General features: G+C 44.8%; 2 protein-coding genes across 10 annotated transcripts in view; both read left to right on the forward strand.

Annotated features, from left to right (window-relative positions):
- sept5a (septin 5a) overlaps positions 1-3660 on the forward strand; it is a 31889-nt gene extending 28229 nt beyond the window's left edge. For all 3 annotated transcript variants that reach the window (XM_021621824.3, XM_021621823.3, XM_090190928.1), the window contains one exon: positions 1787-3660. In XM_021621824.3, the coding sequence (XP_021477499.1) occupies positions 1787-1852 (66 nt within the window). In that variant the 3' untranslated portion in view covers positions 1853-3660. The remainder of the gene's footprint in view (positions 1-1786) is intronic.
- Positions 3661-4441: 781 nt separating this feature from the next.
- On the forward strand, positions 4442-24096 carry dhx37 (DEAH-box helicase 37). 7 transcript variants are annotated; one of them, XM_090190923.1, is made up of 28 exons: positions 4445-4547; positions 8102-8206; positions 11531-11990; positions 13561-13695; positions 13929-14098; positions 14235-14347; positions 14506-14857; positions 14993-15141; positions 15289-15381; positions 15479-15575; positions 15832-15945; positions 16183-16498; positions 16601-16677; positions 16766-16892; positions 16983-17059; positions 18829-19061; positions 19177-19288; positions 19396-19502; positions 19674-19862; positions 20054-20178; positions 21855-21971; positions 22142-22314; positions 22433-22547; positions 22630-22767; positions 23051-23145; positions 23309-23382; positions 23463-23560; positions 23650-24096. In XM_090190923.1, the coding sequence occupies exons 3-28, from the start codon at positions 11816-11818 to the stop codon at positions 23724-23726; spliced, it is 3648 nt and encodes a 1215-aa protein (XP_090047049.1). In that variant the 5' UTR covers positions 4445-4547; positions 8102-8206; positions 11531-11815; the 3' UTR covers positions 23727-24096. The 7 variants fall into 7 exon arrangements, with proteins under 7 accessions (XP_090047048.1, XP_090047049.1, XP_090047050.1 ...); XM_090190924.1 differs by lacking the exon at positions 8102-8206 and adding an exon at positions 6437-6520 and having other exon boundaries at positions 4453-4547; XM_090190925.1 differs by lacking the exon at positions 8102-8206 and adding an exon at positions 5467-5547 and having other exon boundaries at positions 4478-4547.
- Positions 24097-24378: the final 282 nt, after the last annotated feature.

The raw sequence follows: 24378 nt of genomic DNA on the forward strand, positions 1-24378 counted from the left end.
AAGGACAAAAATGGCATTACCCCTCATACTCTCTCTCTACCTCCTCTAACTTCTCACTTTCTCTGTCTCTCTGTGTCTTTCTCTCTACCCCACCCCCCTTCTTTCTCTCTCTCTGTCTTTCTCTCTACCCCACCCCCCTTCTTTCTCTCTTTCTCTGTCTTTCTCTCTACCCCACCCCCCTTCTTTCTCTCTCTCTCTTTCTCTCTACCCCACCCCCCTTCTTTCTCTCTCTGTCTCTTTCTCTCTACCCCACCCCCCTTCTTTCTCTCTCTCTGTGTCTTTCTCTCTACCCCACCCCCCTTCTTTCTCTCTGTCTTTCTCTCTACCCCACCCCCCTTCTTTCTCTCTCTCTGTGTCTTTCTCTCTACCCCACCCCCCTTCTTTCTCTCTCTCTGTGTCTTTCTCTCTACCCCACCCCCCTTCTTTCTCTCTCTGTGTCTTTCTCTCTACCCCACCCCCCTTCTTTCTCTCTCTCTGTGTCTTTCTCTCTACCCCACCCCCCTTCTTTCTCTCTCTCTCTGTGTCTTTCTCTCTACCCCACCCCCCTTCTTTCTCTCTCGCTCTGTGTCTTTCTCTCTACCCCACCCCCCTTCTTTCTCTCTCTCTGTGTCTTTCTCTCTACCCCACCCCCCTTCTTTCTCTCTCTCTGTGTCTTTCTCTCTACCCCACCCCCCTTCTTTCTCTCTCTCTGTGTCTTTCTCTCTACCCCACCCCCCTTCTTTCTCTCTCTCTGTGTCTTTCTCTCTACCCCACCCCCCTTCTTTCTCTCTCTCTGTGTCTTTCTCTCTACCCCACCCCCCTTCTTTCTCTCTCTCTGTGTCTTTCTCTCTACCCCACCCCCCTTCTTTCTCTCTCGCTCTGTGTCTTTCTCTCTACCCCACCCCCCTTCTTTCTCTCTCTCTGTGTCTTTCTCTCTACCCCACCCCCCTTCTTTCTCTCTCTCTGTGTCTTTCTCTCTACCCCACCCCCCTTCTTTCTCTCTCGCTCTATGTCTTTCTCTCTACCCCACCCCCCTTCTTTCTCTCTCTCTGTGTCTTTCTCTCTACCCCACCCCCTTCTTTCTCTCTACCCCACCCCCCTTCTTTCTCTCTCTCTGTGTCTTTCTCTCTACCCCACCCCCCTTCTTTCTCTCTCGCTGTGTCTTTCTCTCTACCCCACCCCCCTTCTTTCTCTCTCTCTCTGTGTCTTTCTCTCTACCCCACCCCCCTTCTTTCTCTCTCTCTGTGTCTTTCTCTCTACCCCACCCCCCTTCTTTCTCTCTCTCTCTGTCTTTCTCTCTACCCCACCCCCCTTCTTTCTCTCTCTCTGTCTTTCTCTCTACCCCACCTCCCTTCTTTCTCTCTCTCTGTGTCGTTTTCTCTATACCCCACCCCCTTCTTTCTCTCTCTCTCTGTCTTTCTCTCTACCCCACCCCCCTTCTTTCTCTCTCTCTGTGTCTTTCTCTCTACCCCACCCCATTCTTTCTCTCTCTCTGTGTCTTTCTCTCTACCCCACCCCCCTTCTTTCTCTCTCTCTCTCTGTCTTTCTCTCTACCCCACCCCCCTTCTTTCTCTCTCTCTGTGTCTTTCTCTCTACCCCACCCCCTTCTTTCTCTCTCTCTGTGTCTTTCTCTCTACCCCACCCCCCTTCTTTCTCTCTCTGTCTTTCTCTCTACCCCACCCCCTTTATTTCGCTCTCTATCTGTGTCTTTCTCTCACACTTTCTCTCTATCCCACCCCCCTTCTTTCTCTCTCTCTCTCTGTGTCTTTCTCTACCCCACCCTCTTTCTTTCTCTCTCTCTCTGCAGTTGGCGAGGATGCAAGAGATGCTAAATAAGATGCAGCAGCAGATCCATGATGGGAAGGACCAGTGAGCTACAGCCCCATCTGCTGGCAACTGAACTACAACCACAACTTCAGACATGTTACTTACATACCAACTATAATGTAATCAGGGGTGAAAGTATATTTAAAGAGGACCTCCTATGCGTGCACGTGCACGCCATTTTGTTATGGGCCTAATAATATAATTAGTTATAGAACCCCTATTAATTTAATAGGATCTCTGTGACCTAATAGTAAAGATTACTGTTAACTTTTAAAATGTATTGGCCTACCTATTAATGTATCATAAACACAACCAGTCATAATGTTTTCATCTGATTGTCAAACAATTACTCCAAAAGGTTACTACAGGCTTCCCGCGCACATTATTCCACTCTAAAATAATTCCTGCATCCTTGCACTGTGCACCTGCCATTTGATAAATGCTAAGAGACATCAGTTGCAAAACACCAAAACGTTTAGTGAATGACATTCTGTGATGGTCATTCACTAGGCCTACAAAAGTCTTGTAACCTGAATTGATGCGTCCTCTGCTGTCCACGCCCGTCTCGGCCACTTATCTCTGCCTTGGCAAAATGTATGTGTTATTGTCGAACCACGCTGCATTTTCGAGCGTAACCCAATCGTTTTTGTCTGTTCGCTCATTCTTCATGGGGTAATGATAAGTAATAGTATATAAGCCTACAGTTTTCTTGGAATCACTCTGTTTTAATTATTGTGACAGGCTCATGCTTTACCGGTACAGTGTACCCCCACTATTTATTTTGCCGGTACGCCGTACAGGACCTGCTTACTTTCACCCCTGGATATAATCAGCACTGTGTTGGAGGAAAACAGTAGCTGCATGTTCATTGGTCATTTGTTTTTTGGTGCTTGCATATTTGGTCTGTCCTGCAACGAGAAATGTGGTGTTTTTACTGTATCTTGTGTCCATTTGAACCCCATTAATATTATTGACGGTCCTAGTAACATATGACATAACATAAACATGTCATATAAATGACCTGTTAAATGTATCCAATTTATTATAAATATGGTGAATACTTTTGGGATATTCTGTCAGGTGATGAAGACGCATTACAAAATGTTTTGTAAAACAGCGATATTACTGATGTTAAAGTTTGAATCCTTGTTGATGTTGAACGCGTGTGAGTGTGTGTGTCTGCGTGTTTCCATATGTATCACCCTCTATTACGAGAACCTTGTTCTGCTTTGAAACTGTGAGAATTTGCTTCCCCTTTCTTAGTGGCATTTCTTGTATGTTCTAGCTACAGACTAATGAACAATAGGCTACCTAAGAATCTGAACATAAATGTAACGTATTAACTTTTTACTGCTGGTCTCTACTTCGACTTGTTGAGAAGACCTTTCTCATGTTTTGGTGCTTGTGAATGAGATTGAACATGTCTCTAGCGCCAGTTGCTTACCTTACAGTGAATTGAGCCCCTCTGACATACAGTACATAGCAAATGAAAGGGTAGGGACAGAACAGTAAGGGGTGCATGTGCAAGCATGCCAAAGTTACTCAAATCTGCTTACAGCTGGATTTCCACTCTCTCATATGATGCAATGTGTTTGTTCTGAAATGCATTATGACCTATGCCACAGTACCACTATGGGATGGTAAAAAGAGGCCACATTTTAAGAGGAGCTACTGTATATGCTTCTGTCCAATATGGCATATCTGTGTGTGTATGTGTGTGTGTGTGTGAAGTTTATGCTGCCTTCTGGCTGTGTCATACAGGATGGTGATTGTGTCTTTTTATAGTGCTAGCGCTCAGAGGTTGTGGTGGAACTACTGACCAGGTTATGAGGACGAATAAACAGTCTTGATTCATATCAGTGTTTCTTCAATATATCTTCATCTGAAAAAAAATGTATAAATAGCCTATTGTTTCTAGTACGATCTTACTGACACTAATATTTCTACAAGGAAGGTCTTGACTGGTTCTCAAATGACGCCCTATCCCTTATAATATATTGCGTTACTTTTGACTGCCTTAGGGCAGTAAGGGCACTAAATAGGGAATAGGGTACCATTTGAGACACAGCCCCTGAGACATCCTGTAGGCCCCATGCAGGCAGGCCTGTGTGGGGGAAGTCGGGCTACTGTAGCTGAATAAAGTGCTGAGTCACAACGTATCTCCTTGGACCTCACTTCCCCTCTGGCCCACAGTCAGATCCATCACTAACCCAACTGACTGTTTGGAGCTGAATGATGAGGGCTTTGCTGCAGCTATAGTATAGTTAGTGTAGACGGTGAACCTACGAGCCGTTGTGGGGAAAGTTTATCCTGGGTTGCACCCAGAGAAGTAGGAAGCTTAGCTGCTAAGCTAGTGTACTGTGGTCTGTCACATACAGTATGGTAAAATACTGTTGATCTGTGGATAGTTTGTAGAGATGTATCAATAGGGGCCAGTAGTGTTAGTATTAACTGTATCCATAAACCCCCTGAAGCTTAAATAAGGCTTCCCTGACAGGAGCCTCTATGGCAGTGATAAGGAGTAAAATGCTGCTGACATTAAATAAATATATTCTTCCTGTGTCCAATCAGTATTGTGTGTCAACCATATGTGAGTGTCAGGGTGCTTTATCAGTGCAGGCCAGCTTGGACTTTTATACACTCTCATGCCTCTGAGTGATGAGTTGCAAACCACTCCTGCTATGAACACATGCAACAGCTACGACCACACACTCCTGCTACGACCACACACAACAGGGAAGGTAAGGCACCCTCTCCTGACCATAACACCTTTCACTATGACTGTAACCTAATTAACTGTTTAATTAGGCTTTCTCTGTGTATGATATCACAAGCATGATAAATATGTGTACGCAACCAATCAAATTTGATTTGATTGGAGAATGGTCTAAGATGTCAGAAAAACCTGTCAAAGATAAATTCCAGTGGTAGTTATAAAAATGTCTGACAACTGTTTCCTCTTTAGAAAACAACTACTATGGAGTATAACTGAATTGTTATTAAGATCAAAGGTTAGATATAATTTTCAAATCCTCATATACACTCCATGACCAAAAGTATCGTTGAACATCTCATTCCAAAATGATCTGCATTAATATGGAGTTGGTCCCCCGTTGCTTCTATAACAGCCTCCACTCTTCTGGGAAGGCTTTCCACTAGATGTTGGAACATTGCTGAGGGGACTTGCTTCCGTTCAGCCACGAGCATTAGTGAGGTCGGCACTAATGTTGGGCGACTAGGCCTGGCTTGCAGTTGGCATTCCAATTTGTATTATTATTTAGTTTACCTTTATTTAACCAGGTAGGCTAGTTGAGAACAAGTTCTCATTTACAACTGCGACCTGGCCAAGATAAAGCACAGCAGTTTGACACATACAACAACACAGAGTTACACATGGAATCAACAAACATACAGTCAATAATAATACAGTTTTAATTAAACACTGGAGTGATTGATGTGCAGAAGATGAATGTGCAAGTAGAGATACTGGGGTGCAAAGGGGCAAGATAAATAAATACATTCAGTAAGGGGATGAGGTAGTTGGATGGGCTATTTACAGATGGGCTATGTACAGGTGCAGTGATCTGTGAGCTGCTCTGACAGCTGGTGCTTAAAGCTAGTGAGGGAAATATGAGTCTCCAGCTTCAGTGATTTTTGCAGGTCGTTCCAGTCATTGGCAGCAGAGAACTGGAAGGAAAGGCGACCAAAGGTGGAATTGAGATATACCTGCTGGAGCGCATGGTACGGGTGGGTGCTGCTATGGTGACCAGTGAGGTTAGATAAGGCGGGACTTTACCTAGCAAAGACTTGTAGATGACCTGGAGCCAGTGGGTTTGGCAATGAGTATGAAGCGAGGGCCAGCCAACGAGAGCGTACAGGTCGCAGTGGTGGGTAGTATATGGGGCTTTGATGACAAAACGAATGGCACTGTGATAGACTGCGTCCAATTTGTTGAGTAGTGTTGGAGGCTATTTTGTAAATGACATCGCCGAAGTCGAGGATCGGAAGGATGTTCAGTTTTACAAGGGTATGTTTGGCAGCATGAGTGAAGGATGCTTTGTTGCGAAATAGGAAGCCGATTCTAGATTTAATTTTGGATTGTAGATGCTTAATGTGAGTCTGGAAGGAGATTTTACAGTCTGACCAGACACCTAAGTATTGGTAGTTGTCCACATATTCTAAGTCAGAACCGTCCAGATTAGTGATGCTGGACAGGCGGATAGGTGCAGGCAGCGATCGGTTGAAGAGCTTGCATTTAGTTTTACTTGCATTTAAGAGCAGTTGGAGGCCACGGAAGGAGAGTTGTACGGCATTGAAGCTCGTCTGGAGGTTAGTTAACACAGTGTCCAAAGAAAGGCCAGAAGTATACAGAATGTTGTCGTCTGCGTAGAGGTGGATCAGAGAATCATCAGCAACGAGCGACATCTGACAACAGGCCATCTGATTTGACACACTGAACTCTATCAGAGAAGTAGGAGGTGAACCAGGTGAGGCAGTCATTTGAGAAACCAAGACTGTTGAGTCTGCCAATAAGAATGTGGTGATTGACAGAGTCGAAAGCCTTGGCCAGGTCGATGTACACGGCTGCACAGTAATGTATCTTATCGATGGCGGTTATGATATCGTTTAGGACCTTGAGCGTGGCTGAAGTGCACCCATGACCAGCTTTGAAACCAGATTGCATAGTGGAGAAGGTACGGTGAGATTCGAAATGGTGAGTAATCTGTTTGTTAATTTGGCTTTCGTAGACCTTATAAAGGCAGGATAGCATAGATATAGGTCTGTAGCAATTTGGGTCTAGAGTGTCTCCCCCTTTGAAGAGGGGGATGATCGAGGCAGCTTTCCAATCTTTGGGAATCTCAGACGATACGAAAGAGGTTGAACAGGCTAGTAATAGGGGTTGCAACAATTTCGACAGATTATTTTAGAAAGAGAGGGTCCAGATTGTCTAGCCCGGCTGATTTGTAGGGGTCCAGAGTTTGCAGCTCTTTCAGAACATCAGCTATCTGGATTTGGGTGAAGGAGAAATGGGGGAGGCTTGGGCGAGTTGTTGTGGGGGGTGCAGGGCAGTTGACCGGGGTAGGGGTAGCCAGGTGGAAAGCATGGCCAGCCATAGAAAAATGCTGATTGAAATTGTCAATTGGATTTATCGGTGGTGACAGTGTTTCCTAGTCTCAGTGCAGTGGGCAGCTGGGAGGAGGAGGAGGAGGTGCTCTCATTCTCCATGGACTTTATAGTGTCCCAGAACTTTTTTGAGTTTGTGCTACAGGATGCAAATTTCTGTTTGAAAAAGCTAGCCTTAGCTTTCCTCACTGCCTGTGTATATTGGTTCCTAACTTCCCTGAAAAGTTGCATATCACGGGGGATATTCGATGCTAATGCAGTACGCCACAGAATGTTTTTGTGCTGGTCAATGGCAGTCAGGTCTGGAGTGAACCAAGGGCTATATCTGTTCCTGGATGGGGCCTGCTTATTTAAGATGGTGAGGAAGGCACTTTTAAAGAATAACCAGGCCTCCTCTACTGAAGGGATGAGGTCAATATCCTTCCTGGATACCCGGGCCAGTTCGATTAGAAAGGCCTGCTCGCTGAAGTGTTTTAGGGAGCGTTTGACAGTGATGAGGGGTGGTCGTTTGACTGCAGACCCATTACGGATGCAGGCAATGAGGCAGTGATCACTGAGATCTTGGTTGAAAACAGCAGAGGTGTATTTGGAGTGCAAGTTGGTTAGGATGATATCTATGAAGGTGCCCGTGTTTACGGATTTGGGGTTCTACCTGGTAGGTTCATTGACAATTTGTGTGAGATTGACGGTATCAAGCTTAGATTGTAGGATGGCCGGGGTGTTAAGCATGTCCCAGTTTAGGTCTGCTAGCAGCACGAGCTCTGAAGATAGATGGGGGGCAATCAATTCACATATGAAGTCCAGGGCACAGCTGGGGGCAGAGGGTGGTCTATGGCAAGCGGCAACGGTAAGAGACTTGTTTCTGGAAAGGTGGATTTTTAAAAGTAGAAGCTTGAATTGTTTGGGTACAGACCTGGAATGTAAGACAGAACTCTGCAGGCTATATCTGCAGTAGATTGCAACTCCACCACCTTTGGCAGTTCTATCTCGTCGGAAAATGTTATAGTTAGGGATGGAAATTTCAGAGTTTTTGGTGGTCTTCCTAAGCCAGGATTCAGACATGGCTAAAACATCCGAGTTGGCAGAGTGTGATAAAGCAGTGAATAAAACAAACATAGGGAGGGGGCTTCTAATGTTAACATTCATGAAACCAAGGTTTTTACGGTTACAGAAGTCAACAAATGAGAGCACCTGGGGAATAGGAGTGGAGCAAGGCACTGCAGGTCCTGGATTAACCTCTACATCACCAGAGGAACAGAAGAGGAGTAGGATAAGGGTACGGCTAAAGGCTATAAGAACTGGTTGTCTAGTACATTTGCAACAGAGAGTAAAAGGAGCAGGTTTCTGGGCGCGATAGAATAGATTCAAGGCATAATGTACAGACAAAGGTATGGTAGGATGTAAATACATTGGAGGTAAACCTAGGCATTCAGTGATGATGAGAGAGATATTGTCTCTAGACACATTTAAACCAGGTGATGTCACTGTATGTGTGGGAGGTGGAACTAATTGGTTGGCTAAGGCATATTGAGCAGGGTTAGAGCCTCTACAGTGAAATAAGATAATAATCACTAACCAGAACAGCAATGGACAAGGCATATTGACATTAGGGAGAGGCATGTGTAGCCAATTGATCATAGGCAAGGCGATTCAGAGAGCTAGCAGGCCGGGGCTAGCAAGCTAGCAGAAGGGCCTTAGAGGAACATCGCGATGGAGGAAGTCTGTTATAGCCTCCTCGTGCGGTTACTTCGGGTATACCAGTCGTGGTGTATTAGTAGGGTTTCATCCCTAAGGTGTTCAATGGGGTTGAGGTCAGGGCTCTGTGCAGGCCAGTCAAGTTCTTCCACACCGATCTCGACAAACCATTTCTGTATGGACCTCGCTTTGTGCACAGGGGCATTATCATGCTGAAACAGGAAAGGGCCTTCCCCAAACTGTTGCCACAAAGTTGGGAGCACAGAATCATCTAGAATGTAATTTTTATTGTGTAGCAATAATATTTGCCTTCACTGGAACTAAAGGGCCTAGCCCGAACCATGAAAAACAGCCCCAGACCATTATTCCTCCTCCACCAAACGTTAAAGTTGGCACTATGCATTTGGACAGGTAGCTCCTCCTGGCACCCGTCAAACCCAGATTCGTCCATCGGACTGCCAGATCGTTTCCATTGCTCCAGAGTCCGATGGCAGCAAGCTTTACACCACTCCAGCATTGCATATATCCATAATAATAATATTGTTGCATGACTTCGCCTGGATCAGGAAAGTTGATATCTCGTTCGTTGACAGCATTCTCTGCACAGCAGCAAGATCGAATTTCAAAAGTGAAACATTGTTTCTTGATGTCTGACTGGCAGACAGCAAGGTTTATACAAACCATCACTGTTGGAAATCAAATGCTAGCCCAGAAGCAAGAGGAAATCAAATGCTAGCCCAGAAGCAAGAGGAAATGAAATGCTAGCCCAGAAGCAAAAGGAAATCAAATGCTAGCCCAGAAGCAAGAGGAAATCAAATGCTAGCCCAGAAGCAAGAGGAAATGAAATGCTAGCCCAGAAGCAAGAGGAAATGAAATGCTAGCCCAGAAGCAAGAGGAAATGAAATGCTAGCCCAGAAGCAAGAGGAAATGAAATGCTAGCCCAGAAGCAAGAGGAAATGAAATGCTAGCCCAGAAGCAAGAGGAAATTAAATGCTAGCCCAGAAGCAAGAGGAAATTAAATGCTAGCCCAGAACAAGAGGTAATCAAATGCTAGCCCAGAAGCAAGAGGAAATAAAATGCTAGCCCAGAAGCAAGAGGAATTAATGGATTAATAAATGTCTTAGCGTTTATAACATTGGGCGCGAGTCAGAGATAGAATGTTGGTCCAAATTGTCCGTTAGCTCGGGGCTTTGGAGTACAAGTGTGTGAATCCTTCAGTGGTGGAAAAAGTACCCAATCATCATAATTACTAAAGTATATTTAAAACCAAATACTTTTAGACTTTTACTGGGTGACTTTCACTTTTACTCAAGTATTAAAAGTAAATGTAATTGCTAAAATATACTTAAGTATCAAAAGTAAAGGTATTAATAATTTCAAATTCCTTATATTAAGCAAACCAGAAAACACAATTTGTGTGTTTTATAAACTTACAGATAGCCAGGGGTACACTCTAACACTCAAGACATAATTTACTAACAAAGCATTTGTGTTTAGTGAGTCTGCCAGATCAGAGGCAGTAGGGATGACCAGGGATGTTCTCTTGATAAGTGTGTGAATTGGACCATTTTCCTGTCCTGTTAAGCATTCAAAATTTAAGGAGCGCATTTGGATATCAGGGGAAATATACACTGTATGGAGTAAAAAGTACATTTCTCTTAGGGAATGAATGTATTGAAGTTAAAGTAAAAGTAGTCAAAAATATAAATAGTAAAGTAATGTACAGATACCTCCAAAAACAATGTACGTGGTACTATAAAGTATTTTTACTTAAGTACTTTACACCAGCGGAATCCTTAGCCCAGGGCTAAATCTTAGCCCAGGTTAACAAATGTTTGTGTGAACACTGGCTAAGCTAGCCGGGTCATTCCTACAACGCGGTGCCTTTTGTGGACCTCATAACTCCAGAAAAAAAGGCACATATTTTTGGGGTGGTGCATTTTCCCAACTTGTTAGGTGCATAAACCCAACAGGGTGGAACCTAACAGGCTGGACATTTGAAGCCCAAATTAGCCATAGTGAGTGAACAACGAACAAAAGGGATATCAGTCACACATAAAAATATCAAATAAAATAATAATAAATACAATAATTATGAAAAAATAATTTTATCAGAGAGAATTTAACTAGGACTATAAAATAATGAAGTAAGATTGTAGTTTAAGGCTTATATTTCTTGTGGAAGTTGATGAATAACACCCAGGAACAAAGCAAAAACGCTATCCATTGAAAAAAAGTGTTCAATATCCATATTTTTGTGTTCTTGAGGTAAAGGACATCTGACCTTATATTTAAAGCATTTTGGAATCCACATTTAAAAAAAAATTATAACTGTACCCCTTTTTCTCCCCAATTTCGTGGTATCCAATTGTTTAGTAGCTACTATCTTGTCTCATCGCTACAACTCCCGTACGGGCTCGGGAGAGATGAAGGTTGAAAGTCATGCGTCCTCCGGTACACAACCCAACCAAGCCCTACTGCTTAGCGCGCATCCAGAGTCTCTTGTGGCACAGCTGGCGCTGCAGTACAGTGCCCTTAACCACTGCGCCACCCGGGAGGCCTAGAATCCACATTTAACACTAAATAAGAAGTGATATTTCCTGTGGACAGAAAAGGGTACCACAGTGTAGGAATGACCCCGCACAGGGCCAGTCTAGCCTTGTGCTAAGAACAATGCAGTGTGAAAAGGCCTTTTGGGTTGCTATCTCCCTTGCTTGGAATTATACATATTCTATTTTAATGACTAATTTCACACTCACACTAAAATGATATCTGCATCCCTCACATGGCAGAGACATCCACAGACATGAGTTGGTATTGTTTCTCCTCCACCCTTCCAGTATGACATGTCTCCCTACCTCTCTCTCTCTCTCTCTCCATCCTTTCACCCTCCCTCCCTCTCCAGAGTTGGCAGTGATGATGAGGGGGTTCCTGCCATGTGTGACCCAACTCCTGGGTCTGCTCCTCCTCTTGCTGACCCCAGGGAGGGTTGAAGGGTCATCAGGCTGTCCCTTGTCCTGCTCCTGTCATGGTGGTCAGGTAGACTGCAGCAGCCGCACCCTCACCACCTCCTCTTTACCCTCCCACTTCCCTCCTGCCAGCATCGAGCTCCGTCTCCACGACAACCAGCTGACCACGCTCCCCAACGGCCTGCTGGACTCCCTTTCCTCCCTCCGCTCTGTCTCTCTCCATGGCAACCCCTGGGCGTGTGATTGCGGCGTGCTCTACCTGCGTTCCTGGCTGCTCAAACAGCCTGTCGACTACGTGGGACACAGCAATGTCACCTGCAGTTCCCCTCCCGGCCTGCGGGGAAGGCTGGTGGTCTACCTGGCTGAGGAGGAGGTTTTGGAGTCCTGTCACTACTGGTACTGTGACCTGGCACTGGCCTCCCAGGTCTTTCTGTTTGTGTTTGTGGCGGTGCAGGTGGGGCTGCTGGGTGCCATGGTCGTGTTCCTGAGGAGGTTTGAAAGGCTGTCCCGTGAGGCACGAAGGACCACAGAGGAGAGCTTTGCTGGGGGGGTAGGGGCTTATGAGTAATAGTGAGACTGAGCCCCTGAAGGCCAGCAGCATCTGAAGAGGGGAGGGAGGGGCCAGGTAGGCAAGGAGGGAGAAGAGGGAGAGGAAACAGCGAAAGGCAGAGTAGAGAGAACCTTAAAGGGGTCAAGCTGGTGAGCTTGAAAGGGGACTCACAGGACAAGAAACATGGGCAAATACAAGTGGTTATGCATTTATTTTCTGAGGATTCTTTCAATATGTTTCATTGCTTGCATCACTCAATAAAGCTGTTAAAATAATACATCAAGCTTTGAATACATTGCAGATAGAGATAACATTTAATTTACAATAATACTGTATTGTGTTATCATTTCTTAAATGGGTGTATTTTTAAAGGTTTGGGATGTACATTACCAGTCAAAAGTTTAGACACACCTACTACTCAAGGGTTATTCTTTATTTGTACTATTTTATACATTGTAGAATAATAGTGAAGACATGGAAACTATGAAATAACACATTTGGAATCATGTAGTAAGCAAAAAAGTGTTAAACAAATACAAAAGTATTTTATATTTGATATTCTTCAAAGTAGCCACCCTTTGCCTTAATGGCAGCTTTCTTCACGTTTGGCATTATCTCAACCAGCTTCAGTTTTTTTTATTCGACGGCTCGCCATTAAAGCTAGTTAAAAGAGTAAAATTATCATTTTTCAGCCTGAATGGAGGATGCTTTGTGTAGGACCCAGTCCACGGACGACACAGAGTTGGTACTGTCTTTGGTATTACTACTAGGCACATCAACCCTAGACGACAGTGCAGATCTGGCGCCCGCTATCGTCTGCCTAGGCTACATTAGACCTAGGCTATTCCATACACTTCCACACAGAACAGTTTAGCACATCACCATACACATGTGTCATATTAGCTATTGTACGTCTGTTTCATCGAATAAAAATGCGTTATTCACTGGAACGTTCAAAGATATTGTAATACATAAATACATAACCATAGCGTTCTGAAAAAGACGGCGGAACTTTCATACCGATCATGTATCAGTATCGGAACATAATGTGTGACGGACCCAGGCTTAATGTTGTATACACGTGAGATCCTGGAAAAGTTTCAACAGCGAGCTGGACGGCATTTTGTCTTTAACGTTTATGCGCCATACATTACCATCATTTCTACGTATTGACACGGTGAGTGTTGTTGTTCGTGGTTTGTATTAGCTAGCCAATGGAGTTAACGTTAGCGTTTCACAAGAATAGTTTTGCTAGCATCAGTAACGTTAGCTACCGTAGCTGTTTAGGCTCTTTCTACCAGCGGCTACATTTGTTTTCAAAACCGCTTAACAACGCATTAGTACCGATATATTTAAATGGGAACTTGTAGCACTCACCTCCCTGTCAATGCGAAGCTCTCCTTGTGCGATCCACAGAGCTCCTGTCTGTTACGTGCCGTAAGATGGGGCGACTGAGGAAGAGGCACAACTGGAAGGGACGGGAGCAGAACGAGACACATCCACCTCCAGAGGCCAAGGAGGAGGGGAAGACTGTTGTAGTGGAACTCAAAGGTACAACACTCAAGCGCCTGTGGCCCGATGGCTCTCAAAATATGTAGGTACTCACGAGGGTGGTGAAGGGGAGAGATACATGGTAACTAAGTATGAACATTTTTGCACTCTACTGTTAAGTCCCTCTGGATAAGAGCGTCTGCTACTAAAATGTACAACTACTGTTCGTGAGGTTGGTGTTGTAATGGGTGTGATTCTTGTGTACTCATGATACTCTGTTCTCTGTCCCACAGACGGGGCCAACCTAAAGGGGGTGGACGAGAGCAATGCCCTGGTCCTCCCAGCCACCAAACCCAAGAAGAAGAGGGGCATTGAGAAGGCCCTTACTAAGAAACAGCCCCTTACCAAGAAACAGAGGAAACATCTACAAAAAGTCCTGGAGGTCAAAGAGAAGAAAGCTAAGGTAACATTCTCAATCTGCCTTCTCTGAGTCAGACCAGGCCAGTTTCAGTCAAGTATAATTATGAAGTGTGTCATTTGAAATAGTTCTGCACAAAAACATGAAACTACACTATTCATCATCTTCCTCCTTTGACCAGAGAGTAGACATCCTGGCCAAACTGGCTGAAGTGCAGCTGCCTGACTCTGAACTGAAGCTGCTCTACACCACCTCCAAATTGGGCACAGGAGACAAGCAGTACCAGACCAAACAGTAAGGCAGTGGGACTGTCACACCCTTGTAGCAGCATTTGGTTTAGTTATGCTTTCCATAAGCTCAGGTTGACTGATGAACAATGATATTCAGTTGGAGTGATTAGTGTCCTGGGCAACTGAAGACTTGTGTGTGATCCTCTGTGGTAACTTTCTCAGGACTCCTGATGAGGTAGATGACGGAGCCTCAGGGCCCAGGATCAGCAGCCTGAGTGGAGCCAACAGGAAGAGGAAACGAAGAGCACGAGAGGAAGAGAAGGCAGAAGAGGAGAGTAGTGATTTGGACTCATCTGATGAAGAGATGGATGATAGCAGGATGGGGAATAGAAGGGTGGAGGCCACTAATGTCTCAGAATCTAAAGAGCCAGCCTCCTCCTGTCAGGAGAAAGAGGTGGAAAAGAAAGAAGAGAAAAAGGAGATGAGCGAGGAGTCAGGCCCTGCTCGGGCCTCCAGTAAAAAACCTTCCGAGCCAGCAATCTTCATCTCCGTGGACAGACTGCCAGAGATACAGGTGTGTGTTTCTTGTGGTGTGTGTTTGTTTCTCATGCACATTCTCTTTTTTTTTTCTCAAGCCGTGTGCATTTGTCTTTTTCTCCTGCTGTGTGCGCGCATGTGTTTTTGTGTGTTTGTCCTGCAATGTGTGTAGGATTCCCGTCTGAGGCTGCCAGTGCTGGCTGAGGAGCAAGTAATCATGGAGGCGGTGAGAGAGAACAGTTTTGTGGTTCTGTGTGGAGAGACGGGAAGTGGTAAAACCACCCAGGTACCCCAGTTCTTGTACGAGGCTGGATATGCCAGGTAACACACACACCCTGCTCTTCTTTTTCTCTGCTTCACTCTATCTTATTCACCACTTATCTTGTTGTATGTTTATTTGAAGCCTTTTTTCACTCCACTAATACCATCATATCTCTGTTTACCCCTCTCCCTCCTGTTACTCTCCAGTGGCACTGGAATCATTGGTGTGACAGAGCCTAGGAGAGTGGCAGCTGTCAGTATGTCCAACAGAGTGGCCAAAGAGATGAACCTGTCTACACGGTACACACACACACACACACACACACAATGGTTAGTGTTTGGATTTCGTTTCCAGTTGTGTCTGAGGCTCTCTGTGTGTTTGGTTGTCTGTTGTTAGGGTGGTGTCGTACCAGATCCGTTATGAGGGGAATGTGACCAGTGACACCAAGATCAAGTTCATGACAGACGGAGTCCTGCTGAAGGAGATTCAGAAGGTAATCCTCCCACCCCCTCTCCTTATTCTCTATCCTTCCCTTCACTTGTTCCATCCTTCCCCCTCCCTACCTATCTGCCCCCCCATGTTTTTCCATATTTATTGTATGACTCCATTCTTAGTCTATTTGCCTCAGTCACCCAAATGGCACCCTAGTCCATTTGTTGCACTACTTTTGACCAGAGCCCGTAGTGTGCTACTGTATAGGATGGGGTGCTATTTGAAATGCAATCTAAGTTTGTCGCTCTCTGCTGTAGGACTTCCTGCTCCAGAGGTACAGTGTGATCATCATAGATGAGGCCCATGAGAGGAGTGTGTACACAGACATCCTGATTGGCCTGCTGTCACGCATCGTACCACTCAGAAACAAGGTCAGACAGATGGGGTTCATTTTTTTTTGTTATTAAAAAAAGAACATCAACAAGTGACTGGGGGTTCCTGACACCTTGGGCCTGTTAGTTAACATATGCACAACTGTTATGTAAAGATTTATAAACTATTTACTCAATCGAAAATGTGTTTAATAATGATTTATTAGCAGACTTCTCTACCCAGCTTGCTGTTGTCCTTATTTTCCACTACCCTGTTGTTTCCTGTGTGTCATACAGAAAGGCCTCCCCATGAAGCTGATAGTGATGTCAGCTACTCTGCGTGTGGAGGACTTCACAGAAAACAGGAAGCTGTTTCCTACTCCTCCTCCCGTCATAAAGGTGGAGGCCCGTCAGTTCCCTGTAAGCGTTCACTTTAACAAACGGACTCCTCTGGAGGACTACACTGGAGAGGTGTTCCACAAGACCTGTAAGATCCACCGCATGCTGCCCCCTGGGGGTATCCTGGTGTTCCTGACTGGTCAGGCTGAGGTCCACTCTGTCTGCAGGAGACTGCGGAGGGCCTTCCCTTTCAGGAGGGGCAATACAGCTACTGGTAAGTTTAAAAAAAAAAAAAAAAAGATTATTATTATTATATATTTTTTTATGCACACAGTCTTTACACCGTGTAAAATGTATGACTGTGTGTTCTGATAAGGTGAGGGAGAGGAGGCAGCAACAGACTACTCAGATGAGATGAAGAAGTTTAAGAAAGCCAAACATAAGAGAACTGTGGTATGTACTACTTAGTTATTCTGTCACTGTTGAGAAGTGTGTGAGTGAATGTTTTAATGCTGTTTGTGTGGTTTCTGTGTGTGAGTAGTCCCTACCCCGTATTGACCTGGATAATTACTCAGCGTTGCCGGTGGATGAGGGAGACGAGGACCGTCTGGCGGGGATAGATGATGAGGGGTCAGACCTAGAACTAGGAGACGATGCTGCAGACACAGGTAAGAGAAAAGTACAGCTAGGTGTATGTGTTGCCCTACAGCTCTCAGGTGTGTATCCTTGATTCATATGTTCTCTTTCCGTGTTTGTAGAGGAGAAGGCGGACCCGTCCCTCCCTCTTTATGTCCTCCCCCTCTACTCTCTCCTGGCTCCAGAGCAGCAGGCTAAGGTAAGACGGGCCACTTGGCACAAGAAATCTACAGTAGATTAAGTGATATCGTTGCATTAATGCATGGATATTTGATCTGTGTCTGTCTGTGCGAGCTTGTCCTTGTGTGCATGCTTATTGTGCAGTGGAAGTCGGAAGTTTATACACCATAGCCAGCTACATTTAATCTCAGTTTTCCACAATTCCTGACATTTTAATCCTAGTAAAAATTCTCTGTCTTAGGTCATTTAGGATCACCACTTTATTTTAAGAATGTGAAATGTCAGAATAATAAGTGTTTTTCAGCTCTTATTTATTTCATCACATTCCCAGTGGGTTAGAAGTTTACATGCACTCAATTAGTATTTGGTAGCATTGCCTTTAAATTGTTTAACTTGGGTCAAACGTTTGGGGTAGCCTTCTTCAAGCTTCCCACAATAAGTTGGGTGAATTTTGGCCCATTCCTCCTGACAGAGCTGGTGTAACTGAGTCAGGTTTGTAGGCCTCCTTGTTTGCTCACACTTTTTCAGTTCCGCCCACAAATTTTCTATAGGATTGAGGTCAGGGCTTTGTGATGGCCACTCCAATACCTTGACTTTGTTGTCCTTAAGCCATTTTGCCACAACTTTGGAAGAATGCTTGGGGTCATTGTCCATTTGGAAGACCCATTTGCGACCAAGCTTTAACTTCCTAACTGATGTCATGAGATGTTGCTTCAATATATCCACATAATTTTCCTACCTCATGATGCCATCTATTTTGTGAAGTGCACCAGTCCGTCCTGCAACAAAGCACCCCCACAACATGATGTTGCCACCCCGTGCTTCACGGTTGGGATGGTGTTCTTCGGCTTGCAAGCCTCCCCTTTTCCCCACCAAACATAACGATGGTCATTATGGCCAAACAGTTCTATTTCTGTTTCATCAGACCAGAGGACATTTCTCCAAAAAATACGACCTTTGTCCCCATGTGCAGTTGCAAACTGTAGTCTGGCTTTTTTTATGGTGGTTTTGGAGCAGTGGCTTCTTCCTTGCTGAGCGGCCTTTAAGGTTATGTCGATTTAGGACTCGTTTTACTGTGGATATAGATACTTTTGTACCTGTTTCCTCCAGCATTTTCACAAGGTCCTTTGCTGTTGTTCTGGGATTGATTTTCACTTTTCGCACCAACGTACGTTCTCTTGGATACAGAACGCGTCTCCTTCCTGAGCGGTATGACGGCTGCGTGGCCCTATGGTGTTTATACTTGCGTACTATTGTTTGTATAGATGAACGTGGTACCTCCAGGCGTTTGGAAATTGCTCCCAAGGATGAACCAGACTTGTGGAGGTCTACAATGTTTTTTTTCTGATGTCTTGGCTTATTTCTTTTGATTTTCCCATGATGTCAAGCAAAGAAGCATTGAGTTTGAAGGTAGGCCTTGAAATACATGCACAGGTACATCTCCAATTGACTCAAATTATGTCAATTAGCCTATCAGACGCTTCTAAAGCCATGACATAATTTTCTGGAATTTTCCCAGCTGTTTAAAGGCACAGTCAACTTAGCGTATGTAAACTTCTGACCCACTGGAATTGTGATACAGGTAAATGATCTGCCTGTAAACAATTGTTGGAAAAATGACTTGTGTCATGCACAAAGTAGAGGTCCTAACCGACTTGCCAGAACTATAGTTTGTTTACAAGAAATTTGTGGAGTGGTTGAAAAACAAGTTTTAATGACTCCAACCTAAGTGTATATAAACTTCCGGCTTCAACTGTGTCTATGTGTGTTTCTAATCTTTGTGTCCAGGTGTTCCAGCCCCCTCCTCATGGTACACGTCTGTGTGTCGTGGCTACCAACGTAGCAGAAACCTCTCTAACCATCCCGGGGATAAAGTATGTGGTCGACTGCGGTCGGGTCAAGAAGCGCTTCTACGACCGCGTCACGGGGGTCTCCTCCTTCAAGGTCTCCTGGACCTCACAGGCCTCAGCCAATCAGAGGGCAGGCCGGTCAGGCCGTACCGAACCTGGACACTGCTATAGGTCAGAACTGGAAAGGGGTGTTTAATTGTTAAAGTAAATTCTTTCACACCCCATTTTTAACCTCAATCATTTCTAACTGGGATAAAATGTAATGTGCTATGACTGTGTGTGCTAGGCTGTACTCATCAGCGGTGTTTGGAGACTTCAGTCTGTTCTCAGAGGCAGAGATCACCCGCAGGCCAGTTGAGGACCTGGTACTACAGATGAAGGACCTTAACATAGACAAGGTCAGAGAAATAACAGATTGATTGATGCTGTAAAGAGGGAGAAAGTCTTCCTGTGAAATTAGTCAGACACTACCTATTTGGCTAATGGTGTTTTCCTGTGTGTTCAGGTGGTCAACTTCCCATTCCCCACAACTCCCTCAGCTGAGGCGCTGGTGGCAGCAGAACAGTTACTGGTTTCACTGGGAGCCCTAGAGGAGCCGCCACGCACCGGACGGTAAGCGGTTAAACCTGACTCACTCTCTCTCACCCTTCACTCAACCTACCTCACGGCTCAAAAACTCACTTCTCAGCAGGTATATCTGAGGTCCCCTCTTCAGATCCTCTACCTCACTATCCCCTCCTGCAGCAAACCCACCCACGATAAATCCATCTCTATCTGCTTTAGGGTTAAGGAGATGGAGCGAGCGCGTCTGAGCTGTCCCATCAGCCCCTTGGGCAGGGCAATGGCATCATTCCCCGTGTCACCACGCTACGCTAAGATGCTGGCGCTAGGGAAGCAGCAGGACTGTCTGCCTTACGTCATCGCTGTGGTGGCCGCCATGACGGTCCGGGAGATCTTTGAGGATCTGGACAGGTGAGGGGCAGAGAGAGAGTAGAGGAAATGTGTGTTTTATAGGATTATTCTAAAATACATAGACATTAGAATAGCATGTGTTTCTGATCAAACAGTGTTTTGGTTTTGTTACTTATTGTGAAATGCATATTTAAACAAGATCCTAAAGTGTTTGCGTCTACATTCTCTCTCCACTGTCTCTATTGGTCCAGACCTGCTGGTAGTGAGGATGAGAGCTCCAAGCTGGCCCAGCGTCGAGCCCGGCTGGCCCAGATGAGGAGGCTGTGGGCTGGGCAGGGAGCCTCTCTACTGCTGGGGGACCTCATGGTCCTGCTGGGTAAGGCTGGAGTGTGAGCGTATGAGGGTGTGGTGGTGGTTTTCTTTGTGTGTGTGTTCTGTACACTACCAGTCAAAAGGTTTAGAACACCTACTCATTGAAGGGTTTTTCTTTGTTTTTACTATTTTCTACATTGTTGAATAAAAGTGAAGACATCAAAACTATGAAATAACACACATGGAATCATGTAGTAACCCAAAAAAGTGTTAAACAAATCAAAATAAATTTTAGATTTGAGATTCTTCAAATAGCCACCCTTTGCCTTGAGAGTTTTACACACTTTTGGCATTCTTTCAACCAGCTTCATGAGGTAGTCACCTGGAATGCATTCAATTAGCAGGTGTGCCTTGATAAAAGTTAATTAGTGGAATTTTTTCCTCAATGCGTTTGAGCCAATCAGTTGTGTTGTGACAAGATAGGGGGGTATACAGAAGAGAGTCCTATTTGGTAAAAGACCAAGTCCATATTATGGCAAGAGAATTGACAGTCCATCATTACTTTAAGACATGAAGGTCAGTCAATATGGAACATTTCAAGAACTTTGAAAGTTTCTTCAAGTGCAGTCGCAAAAACCATCAACCGCCATGATGAAACTGGCTCTCTTGTGGACCATTACAGTAAAGAAAGACCCAGAGTTACCTCTGCTGCAGCTCCATGATGAAACTGGCTCTCATGTGGACCATTACAGTAAAGAAAGACCCAGAGTTACCTCTGCTGCAGAGGACAAGTTCATTAGAGTTGCCAGCCTCAGAAATTGCAACCCAAATAAATGCTTCACAGAGTTAAGTAACAGACACATCTCAACATCAACTCTTCAGAGGAGAATCAGGCCTTTATGGGTGAATTGCTGCAAAGAAACCACTTCTAAAGGATACCAATAAGAAGAGACTTGCTTGGGCCAAGAAACACGAGCAATGGACATCAGACTGGTGGAAATTAGTCCTTTGGTCTGGAGTCCAAATTTGATATTTTTGGTTCCATCTGCTGTGTCTTTGTGAGACGCGGTGTGTGTGTGTGTGTGAACGGATCATCTCTGCATGTGTATTTCCCACCGTAAAGTATGGAGGAGGTGTTATGGTGTGGTGGTGTTTTGATGGTGACACTGTCTGTGATTTATTTAGCGTTTCAAGGCACACTTAACCAGTGTGCATTTTGCAGTGATACGCCATCCCATCTGGTTTGGGCTTAGTCCCACACCTCCAGGCTGTGTAAGGGCTATTTTACCAAGAAGGAGAGTGATGGAGTGCTGCATCAGATGACCTGGCCTCCACAATCCCCCAACCTCTACCCAATTGAGATGGTTTGTGATGAGTTGGACCACAGAGTGAAGGAAAAGCAGCCGACAAGTGCTCAGTATATGTAGGGACTCCTTCAAGACTGTTGGAAAAGCATTCCAGGTGAAGCTGGTTGAGAAAATACCAAAAGTGTGCAAAGCTGTCATCAAGGCAAAGGGTGGCTATGTGAAGAATCTCAAATAAATTTTGATTTTTTTTGGTTACTACATGATTCCACATGTATTTTTTTCATAGTTTTGATGTCTTCACTATTCTTCTACGTTGTAGAAAATAGTAAAAAATGTTCAAAAAAAAGAGAAACCGTTGAATGAGTAGGTGTTGTAAAACTTTTGACCGGTAGTGTACTACATGTGTCTGTTAAAGTATGATGGGTTACCTCAGGTGCTGTGGGTGCGTGTGAGTTTGCTGGCTGCACTCTTAAATTCTGTGAGGAGAATGGACTGCGGTATAAAGCCATGCTGGAGATCAGACGACTTAGAGGACAGCTCACCAACGCAGGTACACACACACACACACACACACACACACACACACAAATAAATAAATCAAAGTTTATTTGTCACGTGCGCCAAATACAACAGGTGTCGACCTTCGAGTGAAATGCTTACTTACAGGCCCTAACCAACAGTGCAATTCTTAAGTAAAAACTCTGTCCTCTCCTTCAATAGTGAACTCAGTGTGTCCAGAGGTGGGTGTGTTTGTGGACTGTAAGATGGCTCCACCTACTGAGAGCCAGGTGGTGTGTTTACGTCAGATAGTGCTGGCGGGACTGGGAGACCACCTCGCCAGACGGGTACAGCAAGAGGAACTTCTAGACCCAAAATGGAGGAATGGATACAAGGTGAGTTCACCTATAATACTGATTGGTGAGGAAAGTTTTTTTGTTTATTTTTATCTTTGTGTTTCTTAGTCCCATTTCTGATCCTGCTTGTTGATAGTGTTGTGTTAACCCTTTTCAGACCCCACTCCTGGATGAGCCAGTCTACATCCACCCCTCCTCAGCCCTGTTTAAAACGCTACCTCAGTTTGTGGTCTATCAGGAGGTCTTGGAGACCACCAAGATGTACATGAGAGGTAGGTGAAACACTTAGTACAGTTTAATCTCATCGGTATTCCATTATGCCAACAGCTGTTAACTAGGAGATTTGTCTCTCAGGTGTGTCAGCGGTAGAACCAGAGTGGGTTCCCCAGCTCCTCACCCAGTACTGCCATTTTGGATCTCCTCTGGAGACCCCGTCGCCATGGCTCTGTGCCTCTACAGGCAGGGTCAAATGTCACTGTACCAGCACCTTTTGTGAGTCTGCTCTACACCATGCCTGTCCTTGTCACGTTCAGTAATACAGTATCTCCCTGGTCTGTGTGGGCTATAACGTCTCTGATCTCTGGCTATGTCTCTATTAATCTTTTCTCAATTCCCTGAATCCCCTCTCATTTCCTCAAAACGTATTGGAGAGGAAGGTCTGAGGGGAGGGACCTTGGACCTTCTCTAATACAGTAGAAAAGGAGGCGAGGATGTGAAGAATCACAGAAACATTGATTGAGATTGAGCCTAACACTCTATTCCCCGTATTCTCCAGTCCGATGTGGCTGGCAGCTTCCTGCTATAGAGATGGATTACCCAGATGGCCTGGAACGATACAAACTGTTTGCCAAGTTTCTTCTGGAAGGACAGGTACTAAAAGCACTGGCTGCATCCCAAAGGGAACCCTTTAACCTATAAGTGTGCTCTATAGTGTCAGGTCAGGCAGTACAGATCTCTATGGGATAAACCTGGTTAGATGGAGTAAAACAGAGGTTGACTGCACTCACTTTTATTTGTGTGTCGTGTGTTTCAGGTCTGCCCTAAATTGAAGCAGCACAGCGGTTATCTTCTCTCAAACCCTTCCATCATGATGAAGACCTGGGCAAAGTAAGCCAAGTGTTCCTTTCACTACACCACATAGGATGGTCTGTCTGTGTTGGTGCTTAATGTTGTTTTTCCTCTGTCAGACTCCAGCCCAGGACTGAGGCTCTGCTGGGAGCTTTAGTGTCAGAGAGAGTGGACTGCAGAGACTTACTGCTCTCATCCTGGAAGAACCACGACAAATGTACGTATTTGTGTCATTTCAATGAGAGACTGTCAAACGTGTCAAATAGTTTATCATGATGTTCTCTTCTCATAATTTTCTCCTTCCAGTCCTCTTGACTGCGTACTGCCAGTGGATCCCTGAAGCTAAGCACCAAGACGTGGCCAAGAGCTGGCCTCCCATCTGACACAGAGGACACTGATACCAGCTTTGCAGCCTGCCAAACCAGCCATACCATCACAGTGCCATCAACACAACCCCATTACACATACCAGGGAGCCAGTTATCCATACCTCAGCCAGCCACACAACACACAGGACCTTTTGGCTGTTCTGTACAGAACTGTTCAGGGGAAGGGCCGTCTTTCACTTGGACGATGTGTCCATCTCTGGTTGTGTTTTGATACATTTTTAAGACTGCTTATTTGTGCTAGTCTGAAACTGATGATTAGAATGAGATTTGATCAATGTTGGACAAGTCTTTTTGAAGATGAAGCCTTAATCTTACCTCGCAGTTGACACCCAAAATAAATACGAAGGCTTTTTTTTCTGTTTTAATTGAAGTGAATGTATTTATTTTAGTGTGTTTCCTGAAGATTTCTTGCATAGTCTTACTATCATATTTATTTCCCTCGCTCTACTTCTTAAACGATTGAGAACGAAACTAACTTCGAGGTACAGACCTCCCGAACTTAAATTGCTTGAGAAAATATTTTGGATAGCATTTATACTTTAACTATAACAATATGGAAAATGATCTCCAATGTATTTCAATGGCAAAAAAAGGGCCATAAACAAAGTATCTCTTTCACTGTTTTATGGCTATCAACTCCAACCCAA

The sequence above is a fragment of the Oncorhynchus mykiss genome, chromosome 11 (genome assembly GCF_057628025.1).
Source record: "Oncorhynchus mykiss isolate SJ-2025 chromosome 11, ASM5762802v1, whole genome shotgun sequence".
NCBI lineage: Eukaryota > Metazoa > Chordata > Actinopteri > Salmoniformes > Salmonidae > Oncorhynchus > Oncorhynchus mykiss.

Excerpts from the sequence above, each read along its gene's own strand:
- dhx37 (XM_090190922.1), top strand. The coding sequence starts at position 11,816 with ATGGCAACCCCTGGGCGTGTGATTGCGGCGTGCTCTACCTGCGTTCCT. Across the intron at positions 15,946-16,182 it reads TCGTACCACTCAGAAACAAG|AAAGGCCTCCCCATGAAGCT; the intron begins GTCAGACAGATG and ends TGTGTCATACAG. Across the intron at positions 20,179-21,854 it reads GGACCTCATGGTCCTGCTGG|GTGCTGTGGGTGCGTGTGAG; the intron begins GTAAGGCTGGAG and ends GGGTTACCTCAG.